Source organism: Vanessa cardui, chromosome 9 (assembly GCF_905220365.1).
Source record: "Vanessa cardui chromosome 9, ilVanCard2.1, whole genome shotgun sequence".
Classification (NCBI taxonomy): domain Eukaryota; kingdom Metazoa; phylum Arthropoda; class Insecta; order Lepidoptera; family Nymphalidae; genus Vanessa; species Vanessa cardui.
Window position 1 is genome coordinate 8,930,768 of NC_061131.1, and position 27,541 is coordinate 8,958,308.

Consider the following 27,541-nt stretch of genomic DNA (forward strand, 5'->3'; position numbering starts at 1 on the left):
ATTTTTATTACAACAAAAATCAATAATTGCGAATTTTGTCGTTTAAAAAAAGATAAACAAATAAGTTCCGAAAACACATGAAACAGTTGCAAGGAATAAAAAAAAAACAATTAATTTTAGTTGAAATAGTTTAAACACCGAAATATAAAAATGATCCAATGAAAAATACACTAAGTCTTCATATGAGGTTTGTTGTCATTAAACTTTGTTTCTTATCATGTTCATTTTATTTATCACATAAACATTTTTCAACTCCACTTTTGGTACCAATGCTCACGAGTTGAATTTAAAGGAGTGTTCAAACTTAATATTGATGAACTCCAGTTATAAAGTTTCTTTACAAGCTGGTTGGTATCTGCGATCACATTAAAACATACATATCAAGATTTTTTTTTAATTAATCTTAAATCAATTCTTACCTTAGTAAATTCACAATTATGTGTAATGAAATATTCCGACCGATATTCGCTCTCCAAATTTTAGATGTTTTAAGTTTATATAAATAAATGACTGGCCTCATTAATGAGTAAATGTAAAAAATATTCCACCTATGTACGATAAAAAAAATTGTAATTTTTTTACTTTTGGTTCATAGTAAAGGAAAACAACAAAAATATAAAATAAGATTAGCAGTATTTAGTTTAAGTCAATGCATTCCACGTAAGATGCCTTCGTGCTTTATGGATAGTAATTGTATGCGATCGTGTTCACGAGGACAATATGCGGCGCGCACAAAGGTATCGAGTCCTATTAACATTATGGCGTTAGATACATTTCCGTCAACACTTGCATCAAACGGATTCATATCAAAGATTTTTTATGAGACTACGAAAATAGTGGATGTATCTTGGCATATAACACGTTCGTGTGAAATTCATAAGGTCATAAGTTAAAATTTCCGACGACAACCTTAAGGCAAATAATTAAACTTTAATTTCCTCATACTCGTTACAAATATAAAATATTAAAATAAATACAAACGAAAATATTAATTATTTGAAAGTAAAAAACTATAAATTATAATGAAAGAGAGAAGATCGTAAACAACATAAGTATTTGTCAAGATACACGGTAAAGCGTGTATGTACAGTTCTTCTTGGCAAGTACGAGTACAAAGCATATGCAATTGTTGACACGCACCGCTCGCTCGAAAGTTCGTCTACAGGTACAGCATTCAGGGTAAGCAGGTACCTTGACCTTGGGGCTGCATTGCGGATATTTGTTATTTTTCCATTTTTCCGCAAACTACTTCTCCACTATTTAGCATGGGTTCGACTTTAGGTAATCATTTTGGACAATCTCTTTCGAAAACGTTGAATGATTTCTTAAGAGGATATTGTTTATGTTATTTATCATTTATTATCATTGAGTGATAAATATACAAGTGTTTAGTTTAGTTCCAACGGACTTTATTGTAATAAGATTGTAGGTCATGCTGATTAGACTGCGTTCGTAAAACGAAACCCAGTGCCATGTTAAGATGATAATAATGAATGTCGGACGTTGAACGTTGTTTTACCCTGTGCTCGGGGTTTAGGTGGCGCGATATGGAAGCCAGGCTTCCATCAAGTGTGGACGGCGGTCGAGGTCGGGAGACCGGGAGTGGTGGTAGCCGTTCGCATGCCGCATTCAGTGTACAGTCGCGCGCCACAAGTGTTGCGCGCACGCATCGCTCTCTGCAGCCGACGGAACTCGCGCACTTATATCGTCTTATCGATACTTTCTGTCCTCCAAACGTCATACGGAGTTCTTAAGTGATGTGATCTCTCACTATTTAACGTAAATAATATTACAACAAAAAACGATGCGTCTATAGTGTTGTGGGCGACAATCGTCGCAGTGACAGACTGATCGGCACTGTCTTTAACAGACTTGATCCATGTGCGTCAGTCCGGTATTGGTGTCCAAGGAGATAACGTAATGTGACAACGATACGTATTAAAGTGGCAGTGGAATAGTTTTGTGAAAGTGTGCAGCGAGCGTGAGTGAACAGACGGCTGCCGGCGCGGCCGGCGCCCCGTCACAATGTTGAATTGCACCGATTTGGAATGCATCCTGCACCACCACCATTATTATGCCCATCTACACCACATACATCACCTGCAAAATGCGCAGGAATCAGGTAAGATAATGCGTGAACGTAATCATTAAATACTTAAATTATACAGGTTTCTACGACCATCCTTGATAAACAATGGTGGCATAAAACAATGACTGTTTGTTTAAAATCGAACAGTGAGTGCTATTGATAACAAAATGAAGCACGTATTTTTTACATTCTACTTTAAATATTTATATCACTTCGAAAAATATGAATGTCCAATTATGTCCCTGTTTCCAATAATTGTTTAGGAAAACAACGGATTTGGAGAAATAGTAATTATTAACGAATTAGGCTAATTAGTAGTTAGGATAGTACAATTTTAATAATAAAGTAATGATCAAATTTTACTTCCAAAATAGAAAAATTGTTGACAGGCAGATATTCAAAGTGTTTATCTCGAAAGATACCAGCAGTCACCAATCGGTTTCTCTATCAAGATCGATGTTGTTCCAAAGAACCGGCCCGGTAATGCGAAACGCATGTTATATTTGCTTAAGCAAATTTTTTAGTTTATTTTCTCTTTTTAGTGCCTGCCGATCGTATGACTTTCAAATATTTTTATAACACATAATATTTTCAAAGCTTAGCCGTGAAATATTCAAATAGCAGTTATTAACTATCAAATACAGTGACACTCGTTAGTGAAACATAATTTTATTTTATAATACTCCTTTATTATTTAAATTATACGAAAGTAACTGCTGAATTTGTTTATCGTAACTCAACCACAGATTTTGCAACAGAAAAATTAATTGTCAGTACTTTATTGCAAGCGACTTTATAATATTTCATTGCAAAGAATCAAACTTGCGTGAGTTTCCACATACGCGCCGATTTTAAGCCAATTGAGTAAATAAGACATTTGGACATAGAATATAATCTTTTGTTTTTAAGTTTTTAGTTATGATATTTTATTAAATTGTACATTGCTCTGCGTGTAATTAGACGTAACGATCCAATGTCATTTAGTCTCTCTAATGATACAAGGATATTTATTTAATTTTATATTTTTATTTACCAATGAGTTTTTATATTATTGTTAGACACTCGCTCAATGTATATGTGTCAGATTTATGTTATTATTTATACGTACGGTTCGTGATCGAATCGAATGAAACAGTACAGACAATAGTCTGTACGTAGCTGTAACACAAATATAGTTTTGAACAGATAAATTAATATTTGATTAATATAGATAGCATTGAAAGGCAACAGACAAAAATTACAATTTTTTTTTCTAACATGAACTTGAAATTATATTAAGTACACTACATTAAGACCGAAATGAAATTGCAATTAGTTTAAAAATTAATGTGTCTATAATGACGAAACCACACGCGTAACGGGATCTTGTCGGATACATAACAATAACGGACACAAAAAATTATAGTAGTAAAATATGCTTCACTAGAATCGAATTCTTCATGCGTGCGTGTTATAAAATATAATTAATGTTTATTTATTTAAAACTGATAATGGTTAACTGTGACGTCAGCCTGCTATCGTCTCATTAAAGTCAATAAACTTAAATGAAGTAATATGCAACTAATGCCTGGCTTACCCTATTTACACGGACTGTACTAATCAGCTGTCAACGGAGATGTGACAGGATTTAGCTAATTTTCTACTACGAGATAATATTGTTTGTAGCTATGTTTATTGACTTTGTCCTTTTCCAACTTGAAATGTTTTTATCGTATTAGACAGAGACAAAGCTTCAGTTAATCTGTTATTGGACAAGATAATGTCGATTTTGTTCTGTCCTTTTTCCACTTGAGAAATCATTGTGTTTTTTTCTTTTTTAATTTAAATCAAAATGAGACTATATTTAATTTACTGCTAAGGTTATCCCATATGTATAATTAATGAAACCTTATTCACTCCGAGTTTTGATCATACTAATACATTAAAGAAAATAAATCTTCTTGATTTTAGTACGTAATGTTAATAAAAAACAAACCCTGTATTTTTTTTCCTAATTTAAAAGTTTTGACGAATGTTTTCGCATCGACTCCGATTTGTGAAATTTATTTGATTAATAAACGAATAATTACTTTTAAAATCCTTTAAAAATGTAGCTAAGTTAATAAGTAAGCTTCACTTGTTTCTATTTAACAAAGTCAGTGCTTATGTTTGATCTGTAAGAGACCAGAGGCTGGGTAGTGCTCATCATGACAGTGACTTGTAGTAACCATCATGAGATTGATTTAAAGACATACAAAAATAATACATGACATATTTTTCTATAAGAGTATCATTCCATTTTTCTCATAAGTCTCACATCACTCTTATAGAAGAAATGTGTTTACATTTTTTCTGATTAATTTTAAATTCTTATTGACGAATTCAGAATTATTTATTATATTCTGATAAGATTGACGTTTTAAATGTTTACTAGTTTCAGTTATAGTATACAGTGATATTAATCATTATTTAATTAGTGATTCAAATAGACGTTACCATTAAATACATAAATGGAAAGTATGTCCAAATAAACAAGTAATATCTCGTTTAAAAGTAATAGAATATGGTTGAATAATAATTAATTGATTTATCTTATCATATATATTATAATTTATATATAACAAAGATTATATATATATATATATATATATATATAAAATTTATATATACATATAAAATAAAAAATGTCAATAACATGAACTCTTAATGCGTCTTCGCACATTCCTTAATTTTTCTTTATGTAATATGTATATAAAGGGTATTATTATTTGAAAAGTATTTATTCGGTCCAAAATCCGGTCTTCTACACTATATATTCCGTGATCTATTTATATGTTACTTCCACAAAATACCGCCTCCCGGTCAAATAAATAATTGAAGTATTCAATTTTCTAACCGTGCAATAATCATTATATCGCACTACAAAAGAACCAGCCTTATTATATTGGTGTACATAACAGCTACGCTTGATAAGTCAAACGTCATACTACTTTTTCTAGTGTGCGTGTATTTAGTGGTTAACTGTTGACCACTGGTTTTTTTTCGATACGTTCTCAGCTCTGCCATTATATTTAGACATAAAAATAGTTAATCAAAGATATAAATAAAACAAAACAGTTTAGTTCTTTTTCCTCTGTTTGTGAACCTTCTTTTTTTAGTTTGGTAGCTATTGCCAAGCTTGAGTGTTGTCAATAAAAAAATAATGATAGAGTAGCAAGATACTTTTTTTTTGTATGACTAAAAAGATATTATCTAATTTTCAATAATAATTATTATGATTATATCCGAATTTTTACAATTGAGCGAGAACTGGTTGATATAGATAGTTTATTCAATAAAAGATTCAATGATTACACGTTCAGAAACATGATTATGCTAAGTTCACGGTGACTGAATAAAATCGTGCGAGAATTATTCTTTTATTTTGCCGCATCGAATATCATAAAGGCTTCTACTATAACAGTAGAACGTTGAGCAATGAAAGGATGCATGATTATGTCATTAATATTCTATTAATTTACCTGAATACTGATTTTATAACATATGTTAATATCTACGGTATTATAATTACATTCTTTAATAAAATGTACTTTTTAATTGCCTGAGTATTTAAATAGCTTCATTAACTAGATTATACCCAGATTAAACTGAAAGTTATATAAACAAGAAAGAACATTCGAATACGTTTCTTGCAAAACGATGTTGATTTTGATTTGGTATTTATTTTTTACTTTTTAACAAAATCGCAAAATAAGTCACTTTGACGGAACTTTGTTTTTGATAACACATACTGTATTAAAAACAGAATAATCGATTTAGTTTTTGCCGCCGATTATTTAACAAGTTTTACTCCTGACGAGGAAAAAGGACTATTGGCAATACAATTTTTAGGCCTCGCTCAGAATTGGGTGTTCAGTATTAGATGTCCCTTGTTATATATGTGGTATAAAATCCAGCAGGACCAAGGCTAGTTATAAGGTTTTCTTATTTAAGTGAATAATATTTACTTTTAATAATTACATCACATCATTATAATATTACAATTATTTATTTAATTTATTATTTATACTTTCATTTACTTTGTATAGTTTCATAAAACATTATTTTTATACATTTATAGTTTTATGTATTTCTTTAAATCGATAGATCGGTATCGTATTGTATTTGGCCAAAAGTTTTTTTTAAGACGGAGTAGATATTGCAAATGAATTATTTTCAAGTAACAGCAATTATTTCTATCAATATGTATTTACGTAGAAATCATAATTCGTAACTACCGTTTAAAATTATTTATAAAAAGACATGATATATAATGAAACTCTATGTTTTAATTTAAATTACCTTGCCGATAATTAAATCCAAGCAACCTGTTTTAATGATACACCTTTTACAATCGTTTATTTCCTTATTATTAATATAGAAAAAGTATGAGTAGGTACATTTACGGCTAAAGTTTTTATGTTCAATTACGGATATTGTGAAGAAACGCTTACTTAAATAATTCGAATTGTTTCCAAGCTGCCATTGAAATTTGTACGGTATTATTATTATATTAAGAGTTAGTTTGTATTTGACAATATTGAATGTAAATTGTTGAGAGCTGTAATTGTCGGCAATCTAAAATAAAATATATTTTATTTAAAGCCAATAGTGTATAGTCTATAGCCATTTTTAGTAGGTTTTATTTGTTTACGTTTTTTATAATTTCTAATCACAAACATTTTTATTATAGTGTCTACATATAGTGCTGAAACACCACTCAGTTGCAACTTTATAGGCCAGATTTGAACTTGCGACCTTATAGAAGATTTATGAGTTCCATTACTCACTATCACACAGGAGATACTACTGATGAAATAATAATTTCTAAACTTTTGAACATATATTGTATGACAGTAGTGAAATCCGGTTGTGAGAAAAAATTTAACTAGAATTTTAAATAAAAGCTAATTAGCTATTCTCAGTAACATTAATCTTAGTGTGAGTTCGTGAGATCCGAGTTGGAAGTGCATATAATTTGAAATTCCATTTAATACTAGCTACCTGTACCAACATCGCAGAGCCAATATTAATTAGTTTTAAATACATAAAAGTTATTGGTAGCTTAAATTTCTCGGTGCTACGCGTTACTTTTCAAAATTATTCCATTTTTTCTGTTCATAGATTAGCTGCCGCACTCCTCGTGTTCAGAGAGGGCACACATTAATTTATAACTATCGAAAAGTTTTGCCTTAGTTTTCCATAGTGGTTCCAGGCTGTGATCTCTTAATGTCGTTGTATTCAGAAATTTGATTTCAAACATGTCAAAATGTGTTTACGACTGTACATAGAAATAGATAGATGTTTGACGTATACTATGTACAATGTACATATTACTATTACCTTTTAGTATTTATTTAAATCCTGTATATTTATGTGCGATTCATCCGAATTCGATGTACCATTGCAGTTTTAATTTGAGCTTATATTCCCTTGTCACTATTATAGATATGATCGTATTAAGATTAAGCTGTTTAGATTACACTATTAGGAATATGTTAAAGATGTATTAATAAGCAAAAAAGTTAAATAATTACTTTGACACGATTAACTTAATGCCCGTCAAATCATTCTGCGGTTTATTCGCCTTTTGTTGCCGTTCTATGAATTAGTTTTGCGCCATGCCTCAGTTTTTAACCAGTTGGGTGAGTGGATCGATTCGTTTTAACATTTTCCAACAATAAGTTGTTCGATACGGCTCGCTTAATAGAGCGAATGTTTTACATATGCAAGTGACTTTAAAACTTAATTATTTAACTAACGGTATCTTGATAATAGTCAAACGAGTTATAATCATGTTTTATTCACGAACATTCATAATAAACTGTATCGCTATAGGCGCTTATCTTGGCAACGACTAGTCCGATGTCAATAAAATATTTTTTTTTTTACTCATTTGCTAATTGATGCAGGCAGTATTGAATGTCTCAACGATTTCATAAATGATAATCTGAGGCTATACAAATGCCTAATACAAATTAATGCGGTTGAAACCGTAGGGTAAATTTAGTAACTAATAAAGTATGTAAATTTATGGCGTATAGGTAGTTAAAATGGAATTTTTAATTAATGTAAGTTATAGTTTCATTAAATGCTTGTCATCATGATAAGTCAATACAAATCCTATAAAACAAATTCGCTCAAGCGCTAAAACATAAATTAGTAAATATTTTTTGCTGGCAATGTTGATGTATGTATATCGTTGTATTAAAACATTTGTATTTGTACACAAAAAATATTTATAAAAACGTATTCGTTATACAGAGTTTATATCAATAGTCAATCAATACACGACTGTATTATATAAAAAAAAACAAATCCATCGTTATATTATAACATTAAATTAAAGTTATCGCCGTTTGTAATTGAGATTCCGATCCAAAACCGGCAAAAAAACAGAAGTTACTCATTCCCATCAATTAAGTTACAAATACATTGAGTCTCTTGATTGAATGACAATAACATAATCAAAATAAAAATATCATTTATACATCGCCATGATATGTTGTATTAAATGTAAAGCTACCACTAGTTCGGAAACTACATACAATCGAGAAGTATTGACATAAATACAATAGTAATTTTTTTCATTATTTTAAGTAGAAGAGTCTAGATGGCCCAGTTGTTATAACGCGTGAATATTAACCGATGATTGCGGTTTAAACCCAGACAAGCACTACAATATTAATAACTAATATTCACGTGCTTAATTTGTGTTAATTTATCTCGTGCTCGGCGATGAAGGAAAACATCGAAAAAACCTTCTCCTCAAAGGGAGAGGAGGAGGAGGGAGCTAAACAACAACAACAACAACCTGTAAATTCCCACTGCTAAAGCCCTCCTCTCCCTTTGAGGAGAAGGTTTGAAACATATTCCACCACGCTGTTCCAATGCGGGTTGGTGGAATACATATGTGGCAGAATTTCTATGAAATTTGTCACATGCAGGTTTCCTCACGATGTTTTTCTTCACCACCGAGATGAATTATAAAGACAAATTAAGCACATAAAACAGCGGTACTTACTTAGCTTTAATAAACCAATTTAAATATAATCGTAGAATCTTGATTTTCGTCATATTTATGATATTAAATTAAGTTTTAGATAATATTAATATTATTGAGGCAAATTTAGCAACATCTTTATTATGTAGCTGTTTTGCAAGGAAGTATTATACAAGAGATTCGAACAAGTGGACTATTCAATTGTAAGCATCAAATTACATTACAGTTCACGCGCACTTGACCCTGTCTATGAATTTATCTAGTCATTGTTAACAATCCGCGTAGGTGGTTCCGCGCAGACACCTAACTCACAGATCTCCGGTTAGGTATTCGTATAAATTCACGTGTAATACTTACCTTACATAATAAACCATTAGTGTCTCTTTAAATTCTTGTAGCTTGTATTTCAATTTTAAAGTAAATTAAAACTTACCACTAAAGTTTTAAATTACTTTATACATTAACGTTTTGTAAACTCATGTGATACGTGATTCATTTTCTTATTGAATAGGGACACATTTAGTGTTGTTTCGTTTTCATTTAAGAAACAATAATCCATTTCTAACGTTGATAGGCTAGAATATTTATTTAAAAAAACGTTGAGTTATTTTAACAAAGCGTTTGGATAGCGTATTGATAATTAAATTTAGAATTAATTATCATCCACCACATTCTTTATTTGAATCCTAATGTTAAGACTGAAGTTATTTCGTTCTGAATTACAGGTTTGATATTTAAGTATTCTAAACATCATATATAAAAATTGATCTAGCTATATATGGTGATTTAATGGATTATGATTAATATACTTCAAAACGAATGAATCAATCACTGTATTAATGCGGCCTTTGAAAATAATTATAAACATAAATATTGGCTATTGATCATAGAGGATGGCAAACGTAACTTAAATCGGCAAAAAAGTCATGATCAATATTCTTAAGGAAATGTTTAAATACAATTGATCATATTTATATTTTATTTACTTCAAATGATTTTAATTTGCAGTTGAAACGCTTGGAATAATTGTGCAAAATTGTTTCTAAAACATAAACATCTCGTCTCTTCCGGGATGTATAACGTGGAATATAACCTATGTTGTAAATCCCGGGATTATCCATTACGGGACGGTTGGATCATTTTTTGCCCAGAGAATTGCAATTCCGACTCAACGGGAAAATGGTACTAGCATTCTTGCCACCATTCCACGCGGTCATGATTTGTTCAATAACTTTTTTATATCGAATTACATACACAAATTTTAGTTCTCAATGGGTGTAATTCAAATAAAAGCTGCCCATTTGTTTACAATTAAAACCAATTATGAGCAATCAGGTCATTGATTTTGAATGCATCGATTACATTTTTTTTTATAAAATTACAATTGTAAGCATTTCAACATAATTATTGGGAACATTTTATTTCTTAGAATTTAGTTTAAATCGAGTATCTGCAGTGTGACAAAACATTATACCTCTAGATGCAATAATGTTCATTCTGTTACATTTCAAGCGATTTGGTATTCACCGGAGGATGTTAATTTATAGCTAAATGTTTAAAATACCGTAAACCTGGTTTACCGTTTTCCTATTTTATTTATTGTCGAACAACTGTAGTTCTTTAACATGATAAGCTAACATTTGCTTAACGATTTATATATGGCTCTCAAAAATATTTTGTTACTAGATGTCGTGAAAGCTTGCAATGATTCAAGCTGTAACAGTAACGATTCGTCAAACGACAGACTGAAAAAAATAATTAAATAAGGTGCAGATATAAGTAAAAAGTATTATATTTAAAGTAAAAATAGGAACATTGTGTGTTCTGTCGAGTATACTTCTTAATAAAATTATAATATGAAATGTAATAATAAAATAAACTATTCCTACTTTATTTGTACCATTTTGAACGCGATGTTTCCCTTTGAACGTATAATTACCTTAACAATACTTTCTTTCACCGCTTATAACGAAATCAATTTCATTGTTTCAATGAATTGAGAGGTTAGAATTCCGTTGACATGGCATCGTGAAATCAGATTATTAAGCAAAATGACGATTCGTATAAAATTCATAAGCATAAGATATTATTAAGATATTAGTGTTTTTCTCTGTAACTAAACCGATATGAGTATTTTTTATGTATTATACAAATAAGTAGATATTATTTCTACTGAAATTACTAATTAACTATTGATATTACTCAACAAAATTATACATAACAAAATTACCAATGATATTCTAATAAACAGATATGTTATACCCATACTAAACAACAGAAAAAAGTGTGCCGCGCCGGGGACCGTTTATTTTACATTTCGTCACAAGAAAAAATAGATAGCTTGATAAAAACAATAAATAAAAGGGATAACTAGATGTTTTAATTACGCAAAACGTATTACTACATAATTATGATGTATTATAAAGTATTACTGGCATAATTATGATGAAAACGACTAAAGACAAACGTCCCAATTAGGACGTTTTCTAGTCTTCACTTTTTGCTCGTTAATGACATATCTGTTTACTACAACATCATTGAAAATTACGGTGTTACTGTAAGATAAAATTTTAAATTAATATTTTTAAAAAGTTTAAAAAAATCGACATGACGTGGGCTACGTTTCGGTAAGCCGTTTCATCAGAATACTTAATATTGTATCGCAACTTTAGCTAATGTGTTTATTTAAATATTTCGCATTCATAAATTTATGAATACTAATAAATTAAATAAATGACTTGTTTATTCATAATATTTTCGATAAATGGATATTAAAGTATTATTTTATTATAAAATTCTATTACCGTTTTACTGAGCCTAAAGAATACGACTGATGCTAAGTTGAAACGTGGCACTTGTATTGGTTAAAAGTCAAGGCAATAATATTTAACACAAATTGTAAAAACATCTACGAAAAACTTAAGGATTAGTGAATTTCTAATATAATCTCAGACGAGTGAGTAATTTTTAGTGTATATCGATAGAAATATACTCATTATAATTAATACTGTTCTATGGTATTACTTTTGATTGATCTTTAAATGCAAATATAACAATAAAGCTACCTCACAATTCAAGAGGCAGTAAGATTCCATACAGTCGTTTCTCTAGCTTTTGTTATTCTATGTATCGATAAAAGATCAATGACCTATCTTCAACAAATTTTATCAGATATAGAATGTTGATATTATGATTGATACGCTCAAAATTAAGATAATCAGACATCGCTGTGTATGAATTTTATAAGACGTATATGTATTGTAGGTCATGGAAACATTTTTCGAATGACTTTAAAGTAAGAAATTAGTTGCTTGTTAATTTTAAGGACCTCGATATGTATGGTTCACAGACCCGATATGGTAATTTTATTAGCTGAGATTTATTCATGAATATTGTGAGCATTTCACATCCATATTCTTTAAATATTAATCACCAACACCTGCTCGTAACTATTCTTATCTTGTAATAAAATGGCCTTTGAATAATATATACACTAAAAGAAAAACATTCATTGTTGACATTATAATGAGGTAAGCAGAAGTCGTGGGTATTTTAGCTAGCTTATTTAACGACTGCATTCCGTATCATGGTATAAAGAAACTTTCCGCTTCACATAGGAATTTAAAAAGTTATTACTTTCTTTCATAGTTTTCTATATACTAAGTCAAAGCCCTACAATTAAATTATTTTTATATATATATTTGATACAATAATATAAAGATAATTTAATAATAATTCTTTCATAATTGTTGATGTTACAAGATGATGAGCAGTTTAGTTCCTAGTGTGTAAGAGTGTTATGTATTAATATAGATTATTATCATATAAGGCTAGCGAAAAATTACACTGTAGGACAGGAGTGAATATGATTTCGAGACATACATAACAAATTTTGTTTTCTCTGTTTTGTATTTTATAGCAAAGGTAGGCGGACGGGAGAATATGTTAAGTGATTACCACGGGCGCCATTTTTTTTTAACTATCTTATATCGCTAGTCCGCTAGCCTTGAGAACTAAGATGTTATGTTTCTTCTGTTTGGAGTTACACTGGCTCACTCATTGTATTGCAGTTTGGAGGCAGAATATAATAGTTAGGTACCACCCACAAACAACATAACAAATGCAAAAAATTTGGATGTTCGTTATATAATCAGTAAGTCACAAAACAAGACGCGAATGATTGGGTAATGTCGCGAATTTAGGTATACGCTTTATTTATGCACAATTTCGTAAGTCATTCGAAGGCCCAGTTCGGTGCAAATGGCACTTGTTGTATAAGACTGAGTGTTTAAACTCGTTTATTCGCTTAATTTTAAATAACGATTGTAAAATGTATCAAATACTTGCATAAAATTGATTTAGATTTTTTTACATATTTAATTAGATGATAAATAAAATAAAAGTTTTATAATTAAAATAAACGAGTTTTAAATCATAGTTGCGTCAGAATTTTATATTAATCATAATTCCGCCCATAAATAATATTCAACACTCGGCAAGTTTAATTTACAGGACTGCTAAATTGACTATTAAACACACACACGAGAAAGATATTATGACAGCATAATCTCTTAATTTTCGATATGAAAAAATAGATTACTTTAGTCAATCAGTTCATTATTGGAATTATAAATGATAGTAATATTGAATACTACTTTACATTTAACTTGGTTACCATGAGATTTTGTGTGTTTCGAATTTAATTATTAAATAATCCGCAATTATGAAAACTGTAAAATATTATGTTTATTTAGATATACACAATAATAAATTGTTATGCTTCGTATACTTTTTACTTGATAAGAAAAATTATCCTCTCCACTATACTACACTAAGTTAAGAATACTAATAATTAAGACGACAATTAAATGATTACTTCCTTTGTTACAGTTCATGTTGCATTATTAATAATACTATTATCTGTGGAAGGGGTCGGTTAATCTACATAAAATGTCTAGTTTGTAAATAAAATTGATTTTCGTTATCTGAACAAAAACTTCTGGTTTGTAAACGGCGATACGCTGTTTGACGCGTGTATTATAATTGTTTTAGTCAATAACAGTCATTATCTTCTGACAGTTCACGATAGAATTCCGGAAATGTACTTCGAGATGGCTCTTAAAGGATAACTATATGCATACACTTATCGAATGATATAAATGCTATATTACCATTGGATAAATTATTCCTTATTGATAATTTTTATAGAGGCTGGTGTCATTTTCCAATTGCCAATTCGACAAACAGTAAGTAATAGGAACGCGAATTAAGCTTAAGTTTTTCTATATAATAAACCGTATAATTGCATAACAAATGCTATAGTTTGTACTTTGTTATAATAATAGTTCTAAATATATTTAAAGATGTTTACAAATATTATCAATTATTCCGTGTATCTTAACAAATTAAAGACAATTGTTTCTCAATGAAATATAAATAACTGATTATTTACTCCATCAAAATAAATAATAATCTGCTTTTTAAATTTATCTTTTTTGTTTCCGTTTGAAGCGACAAAATGAACACAATAATTAAGTCGGAACACTATGATCTCTTATTATTTTTTATTTTACGGATATGAATTTGTGAACAACAGCTTTTTGACTGATAAAAAACCGAAGTGTTCTTAACAGCCAAACTATGTGAGTCGAAGGATAATAAATTTATTTATAGTTTATATTCGCCAACATGACCTCGAAGAGCCGGTCGGATATGTATGTTGATTATTGTAAGTTTTAAATTTATTTCTTTATACAGAAAAAACGTTTTATTTGAAAATGAAATGCGACCGAAGGCATTTGTATGTTAATTTATATTGTACAATACCCGAATACATTTTAGTAATATCTTTTTCTTTATGGTGTTAATGAGATACTCACACAGCCTTTGCGTAGTTATTTTAGGCTTCGAATACGTTTGATGACATAAATTTTGAATTGATAACACTCTGCCGACTCCAAGTCGATTTATTTTCATTTACTTTATATTTAAAAATAACGTTGGAAAAAATAATTAAAATAAAATTCAATATTTCTGAATAAATTATAAATATCAGAAATATTTTATTTGTGAAAGAATCTTTAAATAACTTTTATTATTGTTACAACAATGGTTGACAATGTTTATGAATACTGCGACATCGTTGTATAATTGTTTCTATTTAATTAAATACAAAAACACAAACCATCCTCGAGATTTACGTCATCAATAATGAGAACCTACAATACCATACAAACAGGTATGGTAATTATTGAGATTTGTGTTCTCAGACAAACTATCTCTATCTTTCTTATAACGACATCATCTTTTTTGCTTTGAGTTATTATCTGCACCGCGTTTAGTGTTATTATCTGCACGGAGCGAATTAACTGCAGAATTTGGACCTGATGCCTTATTGCCTTTGGGAATGTTTTGCTAAAAAAGAGTGTTCACGGCTCGATAGGTTAGGTAGGATATTTTGATATTTCCCAAAAACGCCATTGTGTGCGCCATTCTCATTACACCTACTTGTATGGATTAACATATTATATTCTTCTAGAATCACAATATATTATGAACTGATATACATAACTTTCCTAATCAACAGTTTTATAGCAAACTAATTTGCGTTTTTGTATATTTCAAGAACTGGTAAATATAAAACAAAATGTCTTATTTATATAAAATATCTCACATGACCGATTTTAATCTAAATGGTAACCAAACCAAAATTGTTATCAAAATTTTCAAACTTGTCATTACATTAAACAATGACCAAGAGCTGGCAATGATGAAATTTGACGAATATTTTTCGGAATCAAACAGTTGTATCGTAAATCCGATACATTTATACGATACGCATTGGATTAAGTTCCAAATAGTTTTCCTTAACGAGCCGAGCTCTAGGACATTTAAGGGTTATCAATAAAAAATACGCAAAGTGCTACTAGTCAATGCATATCAATGTAAAGGAACTCGAATAAAATAAACAATAGCATACTAATCATTTCTTGTAACATAACATAATAATATGATATGCAGTTTATAAGTCAGCTATGACTATATTAAAAAAAATATGACGATTGATTACTAACGCTATAAATACATAAGGGTAAACAAACTTTATCTATTTTTTATACTATGTGTAGTTATTATAGTTGTAAATAAGTGAGAAGTGCTTCATACTGATATACCGGCTTTCGCTCAACAAAACTCGGGTTAAGTCAAAATCCAATTTAAGTCAAACATACTCGTACGAATTACAATAGATATAGAACCCCATATAGAGCCCCGCTCTGATCTATGCCCCCTGACTCCGTACAAAGTCGGGCAAATGCGAATTATCGATCATCCAATACTAAAATAAATATATACATTATTTAAGCCTCAGGAGAAAACTTGGCTTTTGTGTGTGCTCTTGGCAATCCGCTAAGGATTCAAGACCATTCTTTTCATGGCCGTGCAGGCTCTGGAATGATTTTCCTTCAAAATTTTCCTAAAGCGCTTTAATATGAGAGTTTTCAAATATCGTGTGTGCCGGTTCTTTCATGGCCGGCCACGTCTGATGCTTACCCAATATGTTGCAACTCTCCAAATGTCGTTTGTGTCTATGGGTAACAGTAACTACGTTGGACATCATACTAGTTTCATACTACTTTGCCAGATAAATAAAAGATAACTGATACATCCATATTATGTTGCAGTTTGAATAATATATTCGTAATATTTAATATAAGGGTATGGATCATCTAATTTCTAAAATCGTCATTGTTTTGTAAATAGCATCTAAGTGTGAGATTACGACTCACTAATGCCAGTGATCTAAGGAGCCTTGACTCGACAGATCGATAAAAGTAAGTGGCGTTCTAAATAAATGGAATAAATAAGTGTGAGCGGTTGTTATTGAGACTCGTAGTTATTCTATTTAATTATATTGTAGACCTTACGGACCTAAAATATTATAGCTTTTTGATATTATTTTTATGGACTTAGTTTTAGACATCTTAGTTCCCAAGGTTAGTGGCACATTGACGATGTAAGGAATAGTTAATATTTCTTACAGCGTCATTGTCTATGGGTGATGGTGACTACTTATCTTCAGGTGGCCCATATGCTCTTCCGCCAACTGATACCATAAAAAAAATGTACATTGTAGTGTACACAGATCTGTTATAATATAAAAAATATTATTATATTGTATTTGGATATATATTTTATCTGTGTATTTATGTATCTGTCCCCTCGAGAGACACACATCGCGGAAAGCGCGGGAATATAAAATATATGATTTGGGCGCGGATGAAGACGGTGTGTGTGCACGGCGAGTGGATATTTATTTAAATATAATATATATTTATATGTATCTTATAAATCGATCTTAAAATCATATATGTGAACATTACATACATAGTTATATTCTTAATAACGTTTTTAACAAATGATTACTCAAGAAATTATTATATTGCATTCAAGTGCTTGAAAGGCTTTGAAAGAGTAGCAAATATGGATTATATATAAGGCTATGCTCAATGATAAAGGTAGCGTCTAAGCACAGAGGTAAATTCGAAGATTCCTGTCATAATGTTAATCGCATAAGCGTACAGTATTTACGTTAATAAATTATTATGCATATTTTATAAGTTCACAGAAGAATGTATAATTGATTATTAGGAAATACGAAGATTTTGTTATATTTATTGCAAATAAACGGTAAACAAAATTCAATTTGTTTTTATTAGCAAATTACTAGCAATTTTTGGTTAATTGTTAGTTGGTATTCATTTTTTGTTTTTTATCAGCAATATATTGTAAAAGTATTTGTTTTATTTTGGTAATTTAATGTAATATAATTAGAGGGTTTGCGTAACTAAATTCAAAACAAGTAAGCATTTAACCGTTATCCTTGATTTACAAGTGTAGTGGAAACCTTTAACATTTTAAGCCATAAAAAACAATCATTGTTTGTTTTTATGATAACTTGCTTAGTAATATTATTGGTTGTTGGTGTGTTGAACGTGTGAGTATTTGCAAGTTAATAAATATGTAACCAATGCTATTCTAAATTAATTTATTTGCAAAGCATGATCATCTCATCTATTTTAAAATATATTATTATTTTATTTTAAATGTATGAACATGCTAAGTGCTACTTACGCAAATTATTAACTCGCGAAAAAATTATATAATAAAAATTTATAATTGAACGATACTGGTATTACGTATTTATTTCTATATATAAACGAAATAATACTTACTGATTCGTCATGAGTTCACCGAAAATGAATATTAAATTGAGTTGTAATTTCGTTTCAAATTTCGTAATGCAAATGATCACTTAGAAAAGGGCAACTTTATGTTTTTTCATGTACGGGGGCGATAACCTAGTATATTATATTCTTGCAAGTCTTGAAAATGCTGTAGTGATGTAGCCAAGTAGGGCTTGGTGCAGACAAAACTCAGCATTGAATATACTGCTCAATATAACAGATTCTTTAACATCTCTCTCCGGTGCATAAAATATAACTATGCAAAGAGTTTGGAGTGCAATTTTGTTTCAGAATTTTAATATATTATGTAAAGAGATGAAACTTTTTACACAATGATTTCCTTAATTACAAAATAACATTCTGAAATTATTTCACATCCGTTATGTGTCGACAGACGATATGAACATACCGATAGGCTATATATTTCTTATTAGTATTGATAAAAACTTCCTCTATACGCCTACAAAATGTTCTACAACACGAGTAGTAAGTAAATTTGTTTCACCTTACACATTTCTTACACAAACACGGTTCCGTTACACTCAATTATTGTGTTAAGATTTATCGTGAGTTTGCCAATCCCAGCATCTTCAACGTTACGTCATTTGCTTTAAAAACAATTTTATTGCTGGTCGCACTGCACAAGCTTGTTTAGTAAAGCCACCAAGCAACAATGTTATACGTTGTTATGTTCCCATGAGAAAAGTAAGGATTCAGTTGATTTCCAGTCATCAGACTCGTAAAAACTAAGCTCCCAAGAATGGTAGTCCCATGACATGCCCGCATGATTTATAGCATCATCTTCTCCATGTGTTGTAAAGGATATACCCATCTGTTCGTGAGGCTTTTAATTATGTAATTTGACGTGAATTAGGTTAGCACGAGTTCATTGAACTTTATAAAAACATTGATGATACAATAACTTAGTCACGTTAGAGCGTTTATCGTTTTAATCTGCGTTGAGTTTTTCGCGATAAAAAAAATAGTTAAGTACTTGATTTCTTAGAAGGCATTGACATACATCTGATTATCCTTATACGATTTAATATTGTTGCACTTAGTTTAGTAATACATAATCAGTCACGTGAAATGACATGATTTAATTAATAATAAGTATATATTTCCATAACGTTCAATAAAGTCACTCGATTTATTATATAATGTTCTGTTACTACAAACCTTTGAATAGGTGATTGAGCGAGTGTTCTACAGGCACAAGAGACATACGTCTTAACTGAGGTCGGTTATACATTGATCCTGTTAGTATATAATATTTCTATCAGAGCCAATAATTATGAACATATTCCATCCCTGTAATTAAAATGCTTGAATGTCGTTTTTTTTTTAAAAGGTATGTGTATTTATTTACGCGCATGAGAAGTTCTACTTCGTTATTAAAAAAATATTAATTAATAATATAATTATATAAATAACTAAAATAATAATAATTTTATACTAATAATAGAAAAAAAAAATCTTATTTCTCACAATTAATGAGCACGCTTTGACAATTTTAAGCATTCTAAATTTAATTAAAATAAACATTGTAAAGATAAGGTGTGAAGTTGTCTATTTCTAACAACTTGACATTTAATTGGCGGTTTAGCGAGCAACTTCATCGTGTACTGCTCAATGCTCATGTCACCTGGTGCGCGCATCATAAAAAGTCACTCTCATCACTATTTCATAACGCCTACAGAAGTAAAAGTAAAAATAAAGTGTGAAGATGGATATTTATTCAAAAGTAATAGATATAAGTTGACGCAAGTCCCAGTCCGTAGTGTCATTTACTGTTCAATGTTTGTGTATAGCTTCCTTATAAGAGCGCTGTGTATATACTGTTATCGTGGGAAAACTTTTAATAGACAAAGCCGTCGCCCTAGTCTTCCTCATTGTAATCATTACCTGCGTAAATGGTATACAGCGTTTACGTATTTAAGATTCTCTTAGTTTACTTTTAATAGTAATCATTTTTATATAACTAACGTTATGTAAATATAATTACTGTTATTAAAATAAAATGACGACAGTTATTATCGAGTCGGCGACTTGATTTAAACCTGTTAATGGAGAGAATTGTTTTCCCGAAACCTGTCGAGCATTCCTCGATAAATTACCTAAGTGAACGTATACATTTAAGAATGATTATATTCCGACCAATTACAGCTTATTTGGTAGTAGAATGTTAACTGTTATTGTATATAACTATGTGTAGAGATGTGCATATGTGCAACAACGCAATAACACAGTAATGGATAGGTAATATTTTCATAAAACTTTTCAAAGAAGACGTAAAATATATTTCTGTTAATAATAACTAATTAATTTATTATATTTGTTGATTTATAGTCTCATTACGTTTGAGTTATGCAATCGAAACTACTTAGTCTCTAAATATCCGACTCTTGAAATTATTTCTCTCTTATTTTTTATTTATTAAATCTGTATTTCATTTTATTACTGGCTGGGGTATTTATGATTTTTTTGTTATGATTTGTTAGCTATAATATATTGGTATTATTAAAAATACTATATCAAAAACTTATGTGTAAAACATAGATCACTTTAAAAAGTCAGAGATTAATTATATATGTAAGATTATTAATATTAAGCGGTAGGTAGGTATTTGTTTCTTACTTCAGTAAACTAAAGTGACTACAGTGCGGGGCCCAGACATGTGCTTTTTAGAACACTTGGTACTGCTTCCACGCTGCTCCAATGCAGGTTGATAAACATTTGTATACTATATCCCAATTAAAGGCATATGAACATTTAACAACAAATTGACGCTATATCATTAGTCGAGAGCTTGATTAATCTATGATTCTCAGTGCGAATTTGCGGAAAAACGACGTTTTAAACGTTTACGAAACTCTTATCTGAATTCTGGATGTAAAATTAACGTGGAAATATAGAGTTAAGTCTTATTATATTATAAATATAGATAAATTAATCAAGAATGGTAAGTAATGCACAATGGTTCGTTATATTTTTTTCTACGTCCGTTGCAATACGCTATACGTAGAAGATTTTCATGAGGTTTCCCTTCACTGGACACCAGATGAATTACAAAAACGAATTAATTATTCAAAACATCAAGGATTCTTGCCCGGTCTTTATTGAGCAATATTCAATTGAGATTTACGTATTTTAATTACTAGGCCATCTCGGCTTTTACCACTTCATATATATTATTTATTATCCCTGTCAGTTTATTGGCAACGCGGCTTCGCATTAAGCCTGCAGGGAATAGACCAAGGTTTTATTTAAATTAATTTAGTGAATTCCAAACGTATATTTACCGGTTAATGCACGGGTAACTCTCATGAACAAGATATTTATTATAATATATTACGTTATTAATTAAATTTATGTAATGCAGCTCAACACATTTATTTTCTTTTGTTCTAGATCAATGATGAGATAAAACATTTTTATATAATTTTACTGCGTACTACGTTTACCAATGTCATTGTTCTATAATCATTATAATTTAAAAGTAACAAACAAATAACAAATTATGTAGTAAAGTAAATAACAAAAAAACTCATCTCATCGGCTTGGTGAAGTTTGGAATCTTTTCTGTCGTCTAAAATTAGTCAAACGACTAAGCAAGAAAAGTTTGACAGCAAAAAACGTAAACATTGGTCAGACAGTGACATCATTCCGCTCAAATGAACTATAGCGGTGTATCTCGTACTTCCTATGAATACCACAAACGAGTTTCGTTCTTAGTGTTTAAAGCTATACAATTATGGCTTTATATTAAAAACTATGTAAATACGAAATAAATATAATCAATACGCAATAATATGAGATAATAATATCGGGAAATGAAAAGGAAACAAATGCAAGTTATAGAGTGAAATACTGGTTTGATTTCACAGGACTGGTATAAGTTCCTGGTTTATATAATTATATCACTGCAATATAAAACGTTATATTATATTGTACTTATTACATTCCATTATTTTAAAATAAAAAATAATTGATCATCGATTATTATATTGAGGTCACATTTTGATTAAAAAAAAAGAAAAAAAAAACAAGAAAATTCTATTAGCGTTAAATGCATGCTTTAAATATCAATTTATCTTGCTCAATGTATTGGTATTCAAAATATTTATTTCATTCGCTAACTTTATACATACAGTACTTAAAATTTTCGCGCAATCATTATTAATCGTTGAGTAATAACATATCTGTTAAATAATGTTTTGGTTAAAACCATTCAAGCTTGTCGATTACAGAGTTCAATTTATGTTTTTGCTAGTATTATACAAAGATTAAGTGAAGTTTGTGGAATATTGACAAAGAGACTAAAAAAGGAAGTCTTTATAGAAATTAAGTACAGTATAGGAAAATGTATGTATCATGTATTCGTATATTATAAACTCATACATGTTCAATTTGTTGAGCCAATTACTGTTCAAAATACGAAACTACAGGAATTTGAGAAAAAACGGTCTTTATTACACTGACATCTTTTTAAAAAAAGTTATCATGAAAGTGAAAATATTTTATAAATAATTTGATATCATAAAATACAGACGAATTGATAACCTCCTCCTTTTTGAAGTCGGTTGAAAATAAATAATATTATTTATATTATTATTGTATTATGACCAAATAGTATTTGTGGACCGTGTCTGTTACCAATCAACTCATAATTTACGATATGAAACGAATTTAAGATTTTTGGATATGCAAAATCAGAATCAACTTGGAGCCCATTCGGCAGTTACGTCAAGACACCGGCGATGTTCACAATAGCTGTGAAAGTATATTAGAAAGCGCAAGTCGGTAGGTCAGTCTCACGTACAAGTTATATCAGACAGGGTTTACGTAACAATTACTTTTCTGGGTAATCAGAGCGTTGTTATGGTACTGATTTATACCCGCGATGAAGGTCACAGGTTTTTAAAGTTGGATTTCGGTTTAAGTTCATACAAAGGTATATTCTCTGTAAAGTTTTATCGTATCTATTTCATATTAAATTAAAAATTACGATAACATGAAATGATTAAGTTCCACTTAAATTGATAGTTAGAAAATTCTCAAACGCAATTTTTTCAGTAGAATCTGTGATTTGGTGCTTACACCAAACTACACTTATCACAAGTAAAGCGGAGCGATTATGTAATTTTTTAATATGCCTAAGTTGCAACATTATTTACCAAAAATAATGTAGGTACTCATCGCCAAGATTCAAAAATATCTTCCAGACAATTTTATAACAATGATACGAAATTTAAAGCAGATTTAAAAAGATATAGAAATATTTATTCATTCAAATTAATGTATGAAATATATAATGTATGAAATATATACATACGAAAGTAACATAAATAGCTCTAAACATAACATGTATTGTTACGAATTTTGTAATGCTGCAGTTTTCATTTATAATATGGGAGCTATATTATATTTATTCACATCTCATATACAATTCATATTTTCCTTCTCTCTCTTAATTAGATAAGATTTCGATCACGAATGGATAATGTTCAGGTGCCGGAAAACAGCCTTAAGCCTCACACCGGGCTGCTACAGACAATTGTTCAAACAGTTGTTTTAATATTAACAAAAGTATGTTTAAATAAAAATAATTACTATTTATTTTTCTTTACAATGTTTTCTGATGTTTTTATATCTCTGCTTTTCGGGACAAGGTATTTATATATGTATATGAGTCAATCGGATTCTGATACTAGAGTCTTGTCAGTAATCAAACGAATGTGATTAAAGTCGCAATGATTACGTGTAGTTTGTATCTTGGATTTGCGTACTAAAACTAAAAGTGCAGTTGACGTAACTAAGTCACATGATACCAGTTACGTCAATTCAATACATTAAATATTTCCTTTGTTGCAATTTATCAGGTGTTGAATTCAGTTATCCCGTGTTTAATTTTATTAGAGCAGGAAACTGATCATAATCTTTAGTTTACGATGAATGAATTGATTAATCGTGTCTACAAGCTAATATATAATATATATCTTAATATCCGTTTAAGTAATCAATTCGCACAAAAGGTAACTAATTTGTAATTCGATACTTTTTATTCTATACAACAACAACAACCTGTAAATTTCCCACTACTGGGCTAAGGTCTTTCTTAGAGAAGGGTTGGAACATATTCCACCACGCTGTTCCAATGCGAATTGATGTAATACTCATGAGGCAGAATTTCTATGAAATTACACACATGCAGGTTTCTTAAGGTGGGTGTGGCCTGGGTTTGAACCCGCAATCATCGGTTAATGCACGATGCACGCGTCTAACCACTGGACCATCTCGGCTCTTATTCAACTTTTATTTTGTAAAATACAATTATTGCATCAGAATGAGAAGATCTTATTTTCTCATTCTTATGCAAATTAATATCTACCTAAGTTTTTTTTGTGTAAAAAACATTCCAATATAGAATGATTAATTAATAGAATATATTAATTACATAATTTAAAATATAAAGTTACAGAATTTAAATTTGCAAGTTTTAATTATTAAAGTAAGATCTAATCTTGATATCGAGACCTGAATTTTAAGGTCAAGTATAATTTTGACATTTTAAATGCATTTTTTCATGTATCAGATTAGTGCACCTTTGGATAAAAAGATCAACAAATATAAGTATTAAATGTAGCTATTTAAAGAAGTACTCGTACTCAGAATCGAGCACAGACGCGTTCGGTTTCATACAAGGTTATTTAAAAACCTTTTCTTTTTTTTCAAGTTTACTTGTGTTACGGCATCTACTATATCATGTACTTAATGTGTATCGTAATAAAAACCTTATCTACTGAAATCGTTAAAAAATATGCTGTTCTAGATTAATGCCAAAAGGCCGATTCTATTTATATAAAAAAAAAATATTTCTATAAATATATTATTAACTTGATTAAGTTTTTGTTCCGATATATTTTTGATATATCGTTAGTTTTCCACTGTCTATTACTAAATTTTGATAAGATATTGATTAAAAAAAAGGTAGGGATTTTTTTTATTTTGATTTTATTTTTATTTAGCAACCAAACTTTGAGTAGAGACCCTATTGAAAGTGACTCGGGTAGAGATGACTCTAAATCACGCGGACTTTAGCTGTCAATATGTCATGTATTTTAAAAGTATTAAATTTTTTACCATCATGAAATGATGAATATGAATAAAAGCGTGCACCTTAATTGATCAATCCCTAGCTCAATCATCTTTCGCGGCTGTATTATAAAAACCCATTTTATGATTAATACAATAATTAATGTATTTCTATGTATGTTTATTTCATAGTAATAATGCAAATATATACATAGTACAAATGTGCACAATTATTACAACTTACTTAGTTGGTAGGGGTTTGTGCAAGACTGGTTCTAAAACCTATTTTTCGCCAAACAGTAGTACTCAGTATTGTTGTGTTTCGGTCTGAAGGACCATAACACCTTAGTTTTCAAGGTTGGTAGCATTGGCAATATAGCACTCCTTGTGATTATTTTTTTTACAGCATAATTTTCTATCGCAATGGTAAATCCAATTTACCAATCCCAATTTGCCAATTTACCTATCCACCTATGTTATAAAAACATAACAAATAATACAAAAAAATAAATCAAATACTTTAACTTTCCGTATACATTTGCTGTTCTTGCAAGTTTAGGTTAATCATGATATTATGTATCATACTATAAAAGCCGTCACCATAAATTAAAAAAAAAAGAATCAAGGCTGTATAGCAAAATATTGCATATTTAAGAAAACCACGTTTAGTGGCATTAAATGTTATCGTGGTTACAACATTTTTTATATCTATTCATTCACGAGGGCGCGCCTCTCCATCTTTAATTATTATATGCAATTATTATATGAGTGACTCTCTAGCTTAGAAAATGTCTTAGTGTACCTAAGACGATTGAGAGCAAAGAAGGCAAAATATACAAATTAGATTACATTTCTTAAGTTTATTTAATATTAATTACGTTAACGCGTAGGACCTTCGTGAGTATATAAATAAAAAACAAGAGATTGTTTCTCAAATATATTTAATGTCAAGACGTTGAAAGTGTATAATATTTTTAATAATTCTCGTTCGTAACACACCGCAGTCGTCTGTATTCATATTAACAATTTACGAAATCAGTATGGCATGGCAAAACAAAAAGCATATTTACATATATTTTCAAACTAACTCTTTCGTTAATCTTGTTCGTTATGCCTTGACACACAGTTATATTCTCATAGAAACTTCTAGAATTATTTTATCGTACGTCAAATGTTTATTGAAACTCGAAGCAATCATTTGATCAAAAAGAATATAGATATTTTAGATACGTTGATGCAATTCTAAGAAACATTCTAAAATCCGGTGTTACGTTAGACCAGTGATACGGATATTTAAAGCCTTTAATAATCATTTTCACTTATATGATATGTTGCATTACGAACGTTTATAGCAGGTAAATTAGTTGAATATTTATTCTTATTGACAGTGACAAGGCATAAGAGTGAAGGCATTTAACTGGCATGTGGTGTTTCTACACTGGCATAAAGTTTTACCAGTAATAGGACCTTGTGCATGCCCGTCTGGGTGGGTATAACCCACTCATTAAGCATAGTTAATAAAAAGCCTAGTAAATAATCTCAAGGGAGACCAGCGAACTACGCAGAACATATTATAGTGCACAAGTGTGTACTCACTCACACATGCGAACGGAATGAGTTCAAACGTAGAACACGGCTTTACGTGCATTTCGAGACAAGACACACGAAATAGACAATGGACTGTTACAATTGCCAGTCTCCGGGCCGATACTGAGAATTTACTGACAAAAAACCTAATTGCTCTTTATCGGCCCATCTTGGGGGTTTGACTACAGGACCTAAAGATCTGCAGCCTTATATCTAGATTAGAATGACTAATCTATTTATTTTATCGATGAATATACTTTTTGCTGTTCTGGTTGGACTAAAGTGTAATCCCTCGCTAAGGAATCTCTTATACCGTATTCTTAGAGATGTAATTTTGATAACAGGAGTGGTTCCTTCTTTTTAAAATAAAATTATATTTTCGCTTACAAATAACTTACCAACCCGAATCTGCCATTTTCCTGACAAAAATAATAATGATGTGTTATCGGTTTTTAGTAATTATAACTATTAAGCCAAACTGTGAAACATTATAAGTTAGATCTT

General features: G+C 30.0%; 1 protein-coding gene across 2 annotated transcripts in view; it reads left to right on the forward strand.

Annotated features, from left to right (window-relative positions):
* The first annotated feature begins 1,626 nt into the window (after positions 1-1,626).
* Positions 1,627-27,541, forward strand: part of LOC124532510 — a 167,290-nt gene continuing 141,375 nt past the window's right edge. For both annotated transcript variants that reach the window (XM_047107422.1, XM_047107423.1), the window contains exon 1: positions 1,627-2,122. In XM_047107422.1, coding sequence (XP_046963378.1) covers positions 2,026-2,122 — 97 coding nt within the window. In that variant the 5' untranslated portion in view covers positions 1,627-2,025. The remainder of the gene's footprint in view (positions 2,123-27,541) is intronic.